General features: G+C 42.5%; 1 protein-coding gene across 1 annotated transcript in view; it reads left to right on the top strand.

Moving 5' to 3' along the window:
* LOC306916729 (uncharacterized protein) overlaps positions 1-13,102 on the top strand; it is a 52,480-nt gene that overhangs the window by 1,104 nt on the left and 38,274 nt on the right. The window contains exons 2-6 of the mRNA XM_079494747.1: positions 406-1,018; positions 2,284-2,397; positions 4,366-4,479; positions 5,734-5,847; positions 7,097-7,210. Coding sequence (XP_079350873.1) covers positions 939-1,018; positions 2,284-2,397; positions 4,366-4,479; positions 5,734-5,847; positions 7,097-7,210 — 536 coding nt within the window. The 5' untranslated portion in view covers positions 406-938. The remainder of the gene's footprint in view (positions 1-405; positions 1,019-2,283; positions 2,398-4,365; positions 4,480-5,733; positions 5,848-7,096; positions 7,211-13,102) is intronic.

Below are 13,102 nucleotides of genomic sequence, written 5' to 3'. Positions count from 1 at the left end.
AATGTGGCGCAAATTTGGAATATATATTTTTTATGTTTTATGTTTTTAACTCAAATCTTTGCTTCTGGGGAGGTCCCTGGAACTACATATTTTCAGATGGGGGTCGGCGGCCAAATACATATAGTTTCTGGGGTCCTTGACATGAAATATTGAGAACCACTGATATAGAAACATGAGGTTTAAAAAAAAATATATATACATTTTTTAAATTTAGACGTCAGGCCTAAATGGGTTAAGTGCCTTCCAGACTTTGTGCCCCCAACAACCTGGCCTAGCAGAGACCTTTCTAGTTTTATTTGTTTTAAATTCAGAGTGCTATAATGTAAGATGTGTGACCAGTGGCTGTAGATTCAACATGGATTATAATGATTCACTAAATATTGTTCATCCTCTCTTTTCTACAAGGAGTCATCAGGAGATAAGCCTTTTCTACCAGGAGTCATCAGGAGATAAGCCGCCATCATTTTCAACAGCACTGCATGGGGCCAGAAGAGAATGTCCCATTCATTTTGCTACATAGATAGATAGATAGATAGATAGAATACTTTATTAGCAGTTTAAAACAAATCACAACACTGTGATTCATTAGGAAAACACCAACGTGGACTATACACTAAACTAAAAAGCCGTAGCTTGTTTCCAATGTGGTCCACCTTTGAGACATAGAACAACACGCAACATACTGCACAAACATTTCAAAACATCCTTATATTAAGAGTTTGAAGGCTGGAATCAAGCCAACCAGCGACCTGATAAATTAACTCATAACACATTTGATTCCATTCACAAGAATCAGAAAACCTATAGCTAAGACCCGGCCTCTCCCACTTACACACTCCCACTTGGACACTTTCCAGCCAGGCTCATTCATTCCAATGTAAATATCATGAATTTTACTGTTTAGGACATTTTACTGTAGCTGATAATACAATATCTCTATGGAGAAAATGAGTGGGAGTTCTGCTTCTGGCATGTCATCGTTGATCTCTAGTGACGGAGACGACCCAACCGATGAAAGGTTTGAATTTACTCGTTTCTCGTGCGTGTTTACAGATGCGTGCGTGTCGTTACCGATCTAGCGCGATGCTACTTTCAACCACCTTATCGCAGACGCACCGCTCTGTTCCTGCAAAATACACTGAAGCATAATTAATCTACTCCACCGTGCAGCGGTGTTGCTCTGTTCCTGCAAAATACACTGAAGCATAATGAATCTACTCCATCGTGCAGCGGTGTTGCTCTGTTCCTGCAAAATACACTGAAGCATAATTAATCTACTCCATCATGCAGCGGTGTCAGGTGAAAAGAAGCAGCTTGACTCCTCATGCATAGAAGGAAGCATGAGGTCAGTCCGTTGCTCTCCCAGGTTGGCAGAGGAAGTGTAGTGCCCAGGATTACATTAGATATTTGACACCGGGTGAAAAAATGGGTTGCAAAATCGTGGGATAAAAATTTAGAAAAAAATAAAATCAAGATTTCTAGGAAAGGGGTGGATGATAGAACTTAACTCACTCACTTTTGAACGAAGTTGAACGTGAGAAAGTGACGTTCACACACGCCAGAAATGAACGCGTTCACAATGACGTTCATCAGGCAGAAATACAATACGTTCAGTTCATCAGGCAGAAATACAGTACGTTCAGTTCACGTTCAGCCGAAATAGGAACGCGTTCGTGAACTATCGTTCTTTGAACGCGTTCGGGTACAACACTGCTTATATAACTGAAATAGCTGTGGTCAATGTTTACAGCTGAATGTTTAGGTTTAACTTTATAAGCTTTTTGCTTGTTTTCAGCTAAGAATAATCACGTTTGAGTAGAACTTCCTAGACTATGAAATTGCCAAGCCTGATATGATTCTCTATAAATCCTGTTGATCCTAGATCAGAACTGCAGCATCACTCCCGATCTTCCACCGTAGTCTGAAAACCCACCTTTTCCATAGCACTTACCCTACCTTAGACAGCACTTCTTAGACTTAGATAGCATTTGAAACAGACTTATAGCCATGTAGACAGCACAATAAGTGCATTGTATGTAATCCTAGCACTTCATAGTATATATGTACAGCATAGTATAGCATATATGTATAGTTTATATGTATAGTGTCATTATATAGATATGTTCTAGTTATGTTCTTAGCTTACGCATGTTTCTTGATAAACTGCATTTTACATATGTGATGTATTCCCATGCTTTTTGTTCTTGCTTAATGTAAATCGCTCTGGATTAAGAGGGTCTGATAAATGACTACATTGTAAATTGTATCCTCTCTTTGTAACAGGGTTGATCATCACAGAGTAGAGTCTCCTGTACCCAGCTGTGTCTCCATGAAGAGTGACTCGTCCATGCATGGACTTATTGACGTCAAAGATGGACACCACTCTACTCATCAAAGGTTTGAATTTGAATTGACCAGGATGATTGAAACATGAACTCCTTTACAACCAACAGCTCCATCTGGTGTCTGAATTGTATACTCCAAGTCAAATCAAATCAAACTTTATTTCTATTCACCTTTTTCATATAGCCCATAAGTCTTTGCGTTTGTGTGTGCATAAGTTCCTCTTGCTGTGTTGCCAGTTTTGCAAGAGAAACAAGTGACCAGGTCTATGAAAACAACCACAAATGAAAATAGCTGATCTACAAGCTCACAGCAACACATTGTGAGGTTGTACATCTGTTATTTAAAAAAAACATTGAGAATAAATCGAAATATTTTGAATATTCTTTAAACATTTTAATAAAAAAGGCACAAAATATGTTCAGATGGATGTCCGTGGACAATTACATATTAATCTGGGGTTCCTTGATGTGAAGAAATGTGGAAGCAAGCCCAAATATACTACTGTACACTTTAGAATCAAGCCCAAAAAAAACATCAGCCAGCAACTACCAATAGTTTATCTGCAAGGGACTTTACAGAAAAAAAGTCAAAGGTTGCTTATAATAAGCAGACATGGCAACGCGGCCTGAAGGAAGCAAAGCACACACACAAGGAGCCACAGTACCTTGGCTGGGAAAAACGTGGACTGGACTGAGCAGATCTAATGGGGAGGGGCAGACATGGTGTAATGTTCACGTTTTATAGTGCCGGTGAGAAGGCGGGCAGCTGCGTTCTGCACTAGCTGTAAACGCCTGAGTGACGCCTGGTCGATGCCAATATACAAAGAGTTGCAATAATCTATTCTTGATGAAATCAAAGCATGGATAACCATCTCCAGCTGTTTTTAGGTGGAGGTAGGATTTGACCGTGGCGATGATTGGAAGAAGAGAGTTTTAACGACGGAGCTGATTTGTTTATTACGTTTAAAATCAAAAATAAAACCAAGAGGGGGACAGTGGCACAGTCGGTAGTGTTGTCGCCTCACAGCTAGAAGGTCCTGGGTTCGATTCCCGCTGTGGGCGCTGGTGGCGTGTTCTCTCCTCTGCGTCATCAGTGCCCATACCCGAGGCGGGGTTGGCGAAAGGGCCTTTCTGTGTGGAGTTTGTATGTTCTCCCCGTGTCCCCTAGGGTAGGTACCCTCACATGTTCTCCCCGTGTCCTTTAGGGTAGGTACCCTCACATGTTCTCCCCGTGTCCCCTAGGGTAGGTACCCTCACATGTTCTCCCCGTGTCCCCTAGGGTAGGTACCCTCACATTTCCTCCCGTGTCCCCTAGGGTAGGTACCCTCACATGTTCCCCCCGTGTCACCTAGGGTAGGTACCCTCACATGTTCTCCCCGTGTCCCCTAGGGTAGGTACCCTCACATGTTCTCCCCCTGTCCCCTAGGGTAAGTACCCTCACATGTTCTCCCCGTGTCCCCTAGGGTATAGTACCCTCACATGTTCTCTCCGTGTCCCCTAGGGTATAGTACCCTCACATGTTCTCCCCGTGTCCCCTAGTGTAGGTACCCTCACATGTTCTCCCCGTGTCCCCTAGGGTAGGTACCCTCACATGTTCTCCCCGTGTCCCCTAGGGTAGGTACCCTCACATGTTCTCCCCCTGTCCCCTAGGGTAAGTACCCTCACATGTTCTCCCCGTGTCCCCTAGGGTATAGTACCCTCACATGTTCTCCCCGTGTCCCCTAGGGTATAGTACCCTCACATGTTCTCCCCGTGTCCCCTAGTGTAGGTACCCTCACATGTTCTCCCCGTGTCCCCTAGGGTAGGTACCCTCACATGTTCTCCCCGTGTCCCCTAGGGTAGGTATCCTCAAATGTTCTCCCCGTGTCCCCTAGGGTATAACTATAGTACCCTCACATGTTCATATTTTCTGCTGTTTTTCTTGTTGCTGCTATGAATCCCAATTCTTATACTTGTATAATGTGATGTGAAAATATGGAATCTTGAAATATCCATTCACATGATAATTGTATGATTCCAGAAGTGTCCACCACAGAGCAGAGTCTCCAACACCCAGCCTTCTGTCTGTGAAGAGTGACAAGTCTATGGGAAACCCTATTAACTTCACTAATGAACCTGGACCTCCACAGGCTAAGTATGTGAATTCTCCTGTACAATATACAACAATAAAACAAACAAACAAAGAAACAATGTCATTTCACAACTAAACAGTACATTAAGGATGTTTTTGACAGAATATTGATTGATATTTGATCCACACTTTGTACTCTGGTTTTGCAAGTCGACCTGTTGCGCCAGACTGAAATATGCTGATGGATTGTACGTAACGTTGCCGTCAGACACAACCCAGCTACGCATCTTAATTTCTCAACTGTTGAGGATCGCTAGGGGGCGCTAGCCCCTCCAATGCATGGCTTTCTGGAACATGTCATGTGGCAACCAAGTCTATGGACTTTAATGTTTGTTTATTAGAGACTATTATCAATAACCTGTTGCCAGTGTTGGGCCAGCCAAATGTAGCTTAACTTGCCCAACACTGGTTTTAATTAATTGTCTCCACCAGGCCGACGACATGGGGAGAGAGTATGTTTAGCACTCCGTCCGTGTGTCCGACTGTCCGTGTGTGTGTGTCCATGTGTCCGTGTGTCCGTCCGCTAATCTCTGGCACCGTTAACCCAGTCGATGCCAAACTTTGCGCACACACTCCCTTGATGCCAACGATGAACCTCTATGCCAAATTCTCCAGAACGGCCTGTTATAGCACCACCAGGAGGCCGACTTTTGTAAAACTTTTATTTTTATTTTACTCCTCCATATTTTGTCTAAAAATCCTGCAAATCGTTACACACTATCTCTATAGTCATGTGCTCAAGACAGATCTGTCTGATATTTCATATTGCATCCTAATTGGCTAACATTGGCTTTCAAAATTTGCAGGATTGGCCCATTTTTAACAAAAAGCCTCAAATCATGAACGCAGCGTGCAATTTAGGTGAAATCTTTCACAAACGTTCCTACTAGGCTGAGTAATATATCCCACCCTTTTCACATTGGCCTGTTATAGCGCCACCAACAGGTGGATTTTTGCAAAACACATTTTTGTAAAAAACAAATGCCTCAAGTCATCCAATTGCCATCCAAGGCGTAAGAAGAAATGGCACCTTTTTCACATTGGCCTATTATAGCGCCACGAGGAGGCCACTACCTGACCTGCCCTAGTGGAGACCTGTGCCCAGAGGGGCACTTTATCTAGTTTATCCTGTTCATATTTTCTGCTGTTTTTCTTGTTGCTGCTATGAATCCCAATTCTTATACTTGTAGGCTATAATGTGATGTGAAAATATGGAATCTTGAAATATCCATTCACATGATAATTGTATGATTCCAGAAGTGTCCACCACAGAGCAGAGTCTCCAACACCCAGCCTTCTGTCTGTGAAGAGTGACAAGTCTATGGGAAACCCTATTAACTTCACTAATGAACCTGGACCTCCACAGGCTAAGTATGTGAATTCTCCTGTACAATATACAACAATAAAACAAACAAACAAAGAAACAATGTCATTTCACAACTAAACAGTACATTAAGGATGTTTTTGACAGAATATTGATTGATATTTGATCCACACTTTGTACTCTGGTTTTGCAAGTCGACCTGTTGCGCCAGACTGAAATATGCTGATGGATTGTACGTAACGTTGCCGTCAGACACAACCCAGCTACGCATCTTAATTTCTCAACTGTTGAGGATCGCTAGGGGGCGCTAGCCCCTCCAATGCATGGCTTTCTGGAACATGTCATGTGGCAACCAAGTCTATGGACTTTAATGTTTGTTTATTAGAGACTATTATCAATAACCTGTTGCCAGTGTTGGGCCAGCCAAATGTAGCTTAACTTGCCCAACACTGGTTTTAATTAATTGTCTCCACCAGGCCGACGACATGGGGAGAGAGTATGTTTAGCACTCCGTCCGTGTGTCCGACTGTCCGTGTGTGTGTGTCCATGTGTCCGTGTGTCCGTCCGCTAATCTCTGGCACCGTTAACCCAGTCGATGCCAAACTTTGCGCACACACTCCCTTGATGCCAACGATGAACCTCTATGCCAAATTCTCCAGAACGGCCTGTTATAGCACCACCAGGAGGCCGACTTTTGTAAAACTTTTATTTTTATTTTACTCCTCCATATTTTGTCTAAAAATCCTGCAAATCGTTACACACTATCTCTATAGTCATGTGCTCAAGACAGATCTGTCTGATATTTCATATTGCATCCTAATTGGCTAACATTGGCTTTCAAAATTTGCAGGATTGGCCCATTTTTAACAAAAAGCCTCAAATCATGAACGCAGCGTGCAATTTAGGTGAAATCTTTCACAAACGTTCCTACTAGGCTGAGTAATATATCCCACCCTTTTCACATTGGCCTGTTATAGCGCCACCAACAGGTGGATTTTTGCAAAACACATTTTTGTAAAAAACAAATGCCTCAAGTCATCCAATTGCCATCCAAGGCGTAAGAAGAAATGGCACCTTTTTCACATTGGCCTATTATAGCGCCACGAGGAGGCCACTACCTGACCTGCCCTAGTGGAGACCTGTGCCCAGAGGGGCACTTTATCTAGTTTATCCTGTTCATATTTTCTGCTGTTTTTCTTGTTGCTGCTATGAATCCCAATTCTTATACTTGTATAATGTGATGTGAAAATATGGAATCTTGAAATATCCATTCACATGATAATTGTATGATTCCAGAAGTGTCCACCACAGAGCAGAGTCTCCAACACCCAGCCTTCTGTCTGTGAAGAGTGACAAGTCTATGGGAAACCCTATTAACTTCACTAATGAACCTGGACCTCCACAGGCTAAGTATGTGAATTCTCCTGTACAATATACAACAATAAAACAAACAAACAAACAAACAATGTAATTTCACAGCTAAACAGTACATTAAGGATGTTTTTGACAGAATATTGATTGATATTTGATCCACACTTTGTACTCTGGTTTTGCAAGTCGACCTGTTGCGCCAGACTGAAATATGCTGATGGATTGTACGTAACGTTGCCGTCAGACACAACCCAGCTACGCATCTTAATTTCTCAACTGTTGAGGATCGCTAGGGGGCGCTAGCCCCTCCAATGCATGGCTTTCTGGAACATGTCATGTGGCAACCAAGTCTATGGACTTTAATGTTTGTTTATTAGAGACTATTATCAATAACCTGTTGCCAGTGTTGGGCCAGCCAAATGTAGCTTAACTTGCCCAACACTGGTTTTAATTAATTGTCTCCACCAGGCCGACGACATGGGGAGAGAGTATGTTTAGCACTCCGTCCGTGTGTCCGACTGTCCGTGTGTGTGTGTCCATGTGTCCGTGTGTCCGTCCGCTAATCTCTGGCACCGTTAACCCAGTCGATGCCAAACTTTGCGCACACACTCCCTTGATGCCAACGATGAACCTCTATGCCAAATTCTCCAGAACGGCCTGTTATAGCACCACCAGGAGGCCGACTTTTGTAAAACTTTTATTTTTATTTTACTCCTCCATATTTTGTCTAAAAATCCTGCAAATCGTTACACACTATCTCTATAGTCATGTGCTCAAGACAGATCTGTCTGATATTTCATATTGCATCCTAATTGGCTAACATTGGCTTTCAAAATTTGCAGGATTGGCCCATTTTTTACAAAAAGCCTCAAATCATGAACGCAGCGTGCAATTTAGGTGAAATCTTTCACAAACGTTCCTACTAGGCTGAGTAATATATCCCACCCTTTTCACATTGGCCTGTTATAGCGCCACCAACAGGTGGATTTTTGCAAAACACATTTTTGTAAAAAACAAATGCCTCAAGTCATCCAATTGCCATCCAAGGCGTAAGAAGAAATGGCACCTTTTTCACATTGGCCTATTATAGCGCCACGAGGAGGCCACTACCTGACCTGCCCTAGTGGAGACCTGTGCCCAGAGGGGCACTTTATCTAGTTTATCCTGTTCATATTTTCTGCTGTTTTTCTTGTTGCTGCTATGAATCCCAATTCTTATACTTGTATAATGTGATGTGAAAATATGGAATCTTGAAATATCCATTCACATGATAATTGTATGATTCCAGAAGTGTCCACCACAGAGCAGAGTCTCCAACACCCAGCCTTCTGTCTGTGAAGAGTGACAAGTCTATGGGAAACCCTATTAACTTCACTAATGAACCTGGACCTCCACAGGCTAAGTATGTGAATTCTCCTGTACAATATACAACAATAAAACAAACAAACAAAGAAACAATGTCATTTCACAACTAAACAGTACATTAAGGATGTTTTTGACAGAATATTGATTGATATTTGATCCACACTTTGTACTCTGGTTTTGCAAGTCGACCTGTTGCGCCAGACTGAAATATGCTGATGGATTGTACGTAACGTTGCCGTCAGACACAACCCAGCTACGCATCTTAATTTCTCAACTGTTGAGGATCGCTAGGGGGCGCTAGCCCCTCCAATGCATGGCTTTCTGGAACATGTCATGTGGCAACCAAGTCTATGGACTTTAATGTTTGTTTATTAGAGACTATTATCAATAACCTGTTGCCAGTGTTGGGCCAGCCAAATGTAGTTTAACTTGCCCAACACTGGTTTTAATTAATTGTCTCCACCAGGCCGACGACATGGGGAGAGAGTATGTTTAGCACTCCGTCCGTGTGTCCGACTGTCCGTGTGTGTGTGTCCATGTGTCCGTGTGTCCGTCCGCTAATCTCTGGCACCGTTAACCCAGTCGATGCCAAACTTTGCGCACACACTCCCTTGATGCCAACGATGAACCTCTATGCCAAATTCTCCAGAACGGCCTGTTATAGCACCACCAGGAGGCCGACTTTTGTAAAACTTTTATTTTTATTTTACTCCTCCATATTTTGTCTAAAAATCCTGCAAATCGTTACACACTATCTCTATAGTCATGTGCTCAAGACAGATCTGTCTGATATTTCATATTGCATCCTAATTGGCTAACATTGGCTTTCAAAATTTGCAGGATTGGCCCATTTTTAACAAAAAGCCTCAAATCATGAACGCAGCGTGCAATTTAGGTGAAATCTTTCACAAACGTTCCTACTAGGCTGAGTAATATATCCCACCCTTTTCACATTGGCCTGTTATAGCGCCACCAACAGGTGGATTTTTGCAAAACACATTTTTGTAAAAAACAAATGCCTCAAGTCATCCAATTGCCATCCAAGGCGTAAGAAGAAATGGCACCTTTTTCACATTGGCCTATTATAGCGCCACGAGGAGGCCACTACCTGACCTGCCCTAGTGGAGACCTGTGCCCAGAGGGGCACTTTATCTAGTTTATCCTGTTCATATTTTCTGCTGTTTTTCTTGTTGCTGCTATGAATCCCAATTCTTATACTTGTATAATGTGATGTGAAAATATGGAATCTTGAAATATCCATTCACATGATAATTGTATGATTCCAGAAGTGTCCACCACAGAGCAGAGTCTCCAACACCCAGCCTTCTGTCTGTGAAGAGTGACAAGTCTATGGGAAACCCTATTAACTTCACTAATGAACCTGGACCTCCACAGGCTAAGTATGTGAATTCTCCTGTACAATATACAACAATAAAACAAACAAACAAACAAACAATGTCATTTCACAGCTAAACAGTACATTAAGGATGTTTTTGACAGAATATTGATTGATATTTGATCCACACTTTGTACTCTGGTTTTGCAAGTCGACCTGTTGCGCCAGACTGAAATATGCTGATGGATTGTACGTAACGTTGCCGTCAGACACAACCCAGCTACGCATCTTAATTTCTCAACTGTTGAGGATCGCTAGGGGGCGCTAGCCCCTCCAATGCATGGCTTTCTGGAACATGTCATGTGGCAACCAAGTCTATGGACTTTTATGTTTGTTTATTAGAGACTATTATCAATAACCTGTTGCCAGTGTTGGGCCAGCCAAATGTAGCTTAACTTGCCCAACACTGGTTTTAATTAATTGTCTCCACCAGGCCGACGACATGGGGAGAGAGTATGTTTAGCACTCCGTCCGTGTGTCCGACTGTCCGTGTGTGTGTGTCCATGTGTCCGTGTGTCCGTCCGCTAATCTCTGGCACCGTTAACCCAGTCGATGCCAAACTTTGCGCACACACTCCCTTGATGCCAACGATGAACCTCTATGCCAAATTCTCCAGAACGGCCTGTTATAGCACCACCAGGAGGCCGACTTTTGTAAAACTTTTATTTTTATTTTACTCCTCCATATTTTGTCTAAAAATCCTGCAAATCGTTACACACTATCTCTATAGTCATGTGCTCAAGACAGATCTGTCTGATATTTCATATTGCATCCTAATTGGCTAACATTGGCTTTCAAAATTTGCAGGATTGGCCCATTTTTTACAAAAAGCCTCAAATCATGAACGCAGCGTGCAATTTAGGTGAAATCTTTCACAAACGTTCCTACTAGGCTGAGTAATATATCCCACCCTTTTCACATTGGCCTGTTATAGCGCCACCAACAGGTGGATTTTTGCAAAACACATTTTTGTAAAAAACAAATGCCTCAAGTCATCCAATTGCCATCCAAGGCGTAAGAAGAAATGGCACCTTTTTCACATTGGCCTATTATAGCGCCACGAGGAGGCCACTACCTGACCTGCCCTAGTGGAGACCTGTGCCCAGAGGGGCACTTTATCTAGTTTATCCTGTTCATATTTTCTGCTGTTTTTCTTGTTGCTGCTATGAATCCCAATTCTTATACTTGTATAATGTGATGTGAAAATATGGAATCTTGAAATATCCATTCACATGATAATTGTATGATTCCAGAAGTGTCCACCACAGAGCAGAGTCTCCAACACCCAGCCTTCTGTCTGTGAAGAGTGACAAGTCTATGGGAAACCCTATTAACTTCACTAATGAACCTGGACCTCCACAGGCTAAGTATGTGAATTCTCCTGTACAATATACAACAATAAAACAAACAAACAAACAATGTAATTTCACAGCTAAACAGTACATTAAGGATGTTTTTGACAGAATATTGATTGATATTTGATCCACACTTTGTACTCTGGTTTTGCAAGTCGACCTGTTGCGCCAGACTGAAATATGCTGATGGATTGTACGTAACGTTGCCGTCAGACACAACCCAGCTACGCATCTTAATTTCTCAACTGTTGAGGATCGCTAGGGGGCGCTAGCCCCTCCAATGCATGGCTTTCTGGAACATGTCTTGTGGCAACCAAGTCTATGGACTTTAATGTTTGTTTATTAGAGACTATTATCAATAACCTGTTGCCAGTGTTGGGCCAGCCAAATGTAGCTTAACTTGCCCAACACTGGTTTTAATTAATTGTCTCCACCAGGCCGACGACATGGGGAGAGAGTATGTTTAGCACTCCGTCCGTGTGTCCGACTGTCCGTGTGTGTGTGTCCATGTGTCCGTGTGTCCGTCCGCTAATCTCTGGCACCGTTAACCCAGTCGATGCCAAACTTTGCGCACACACTCCCTTGATGCCAACGATGAACCTCTATGCCAAATTCTCCAGAACGGCCTGTTATAGCACCACCAGGAGGCCGACTTTTGTAAAACTTTTATTTTTATTTTACTCCTCCATATTTTGTCTAAAAATCCTGCAAATCGTTACACACTATCTCTATAGTCATGTGCTCAAGACAGATCTGTCTGATATTTCATATTGCATCCTAATTGGCTAACATTGGCTTTCAAAATTTGCAGGATTGGCCCATTTTTAACAAAAAGCCTCAAATCATGAACGCAGCGTGCAATTTAGGTGAAATCTTTCACAAACGTTCCTACTAGGCTGAGTAATATATCCCACCCTTTTCACATTGGCCTGTTATAGCGCCACCAACAGGTGGATTTTTGCAAAACACATTTTTGTAAAAAACAAATGCCTCAAGTCATCCAATTGCCATCCAAGGCGTAAGAAGAAATGGCACCTTTTTCACATTGGCCTATTATAGCGCCACGAGGAGGCCACTACCTGACCTGCCCTAGTGGAGACCTGTGCCCAGAGGGGCACTTTATCTAGTTTATCCTGTTCATATTTTCTGCTGTTTTTCTTGTTGCTGCTATGAATCCCAATTCTTATACTTGTAGGCTATAATGTGATGTGAAAATATGGAATCTTGAAATATCCATTCACATGATAATTGTATGATTCCAGAAGTGTCCACCACAGAGCAGAGTCTCCAACACCCAGCCTTCTGTCTGTGAAGAGTGACAAGTCTATGGGAAACCCTATTAACTTCACTAATGAACCTGGACCTCCACAGGCTAAGTATGTGAATTCTCCTGTACAATATACAACAATAAAACAAACAAACAAAGAAACAATGTCATTTCACAACTAAACAGTACATTAAGGATGTTTTTGACAGAATATTGATTGATATTTGATCCACACTTTGTACTCTGGTTTTGCAAGTCGACCTGTTGCGCCAGACTGAAATATGCTGATGGATTGTACGTAACGTTGCCGTCAGACACAACCCAGCTACGCATCTTAATTTCTCAACTGTTGAGGATCGCTAGGGGGCGCTAGCCCCTCCAATGCATGGCTTTCTGGAACATGTCATGTGGCAACCAAGTCTATGGACTTTAATGTTTGTTTATTAGAGACTATTATCAATAACCTGTTGCCAGTGTTGGGCCAGCCAAATGTAGCTTAACTTGCCCAACACTGGTTTTAATTAATTGTCTCCACCAGGCCGACGACA

This window comes from Electrona antarctica (assembly GCF_951216825.1).
Source record: "Electrona antarctica genome assembly, chromosome: 23".
Lineage (NCBI taxonomy): Eukaryota > Metazoa > Chordata > Actinopteri > Myctophiformes > Myctophidae > Electrona > Electrona antarctica.
The sequence above is the reverse complement of the archived record's forward strand: the minus strand, read 5'-3'. Positions and strand labels throughout refer to the sequence as shown.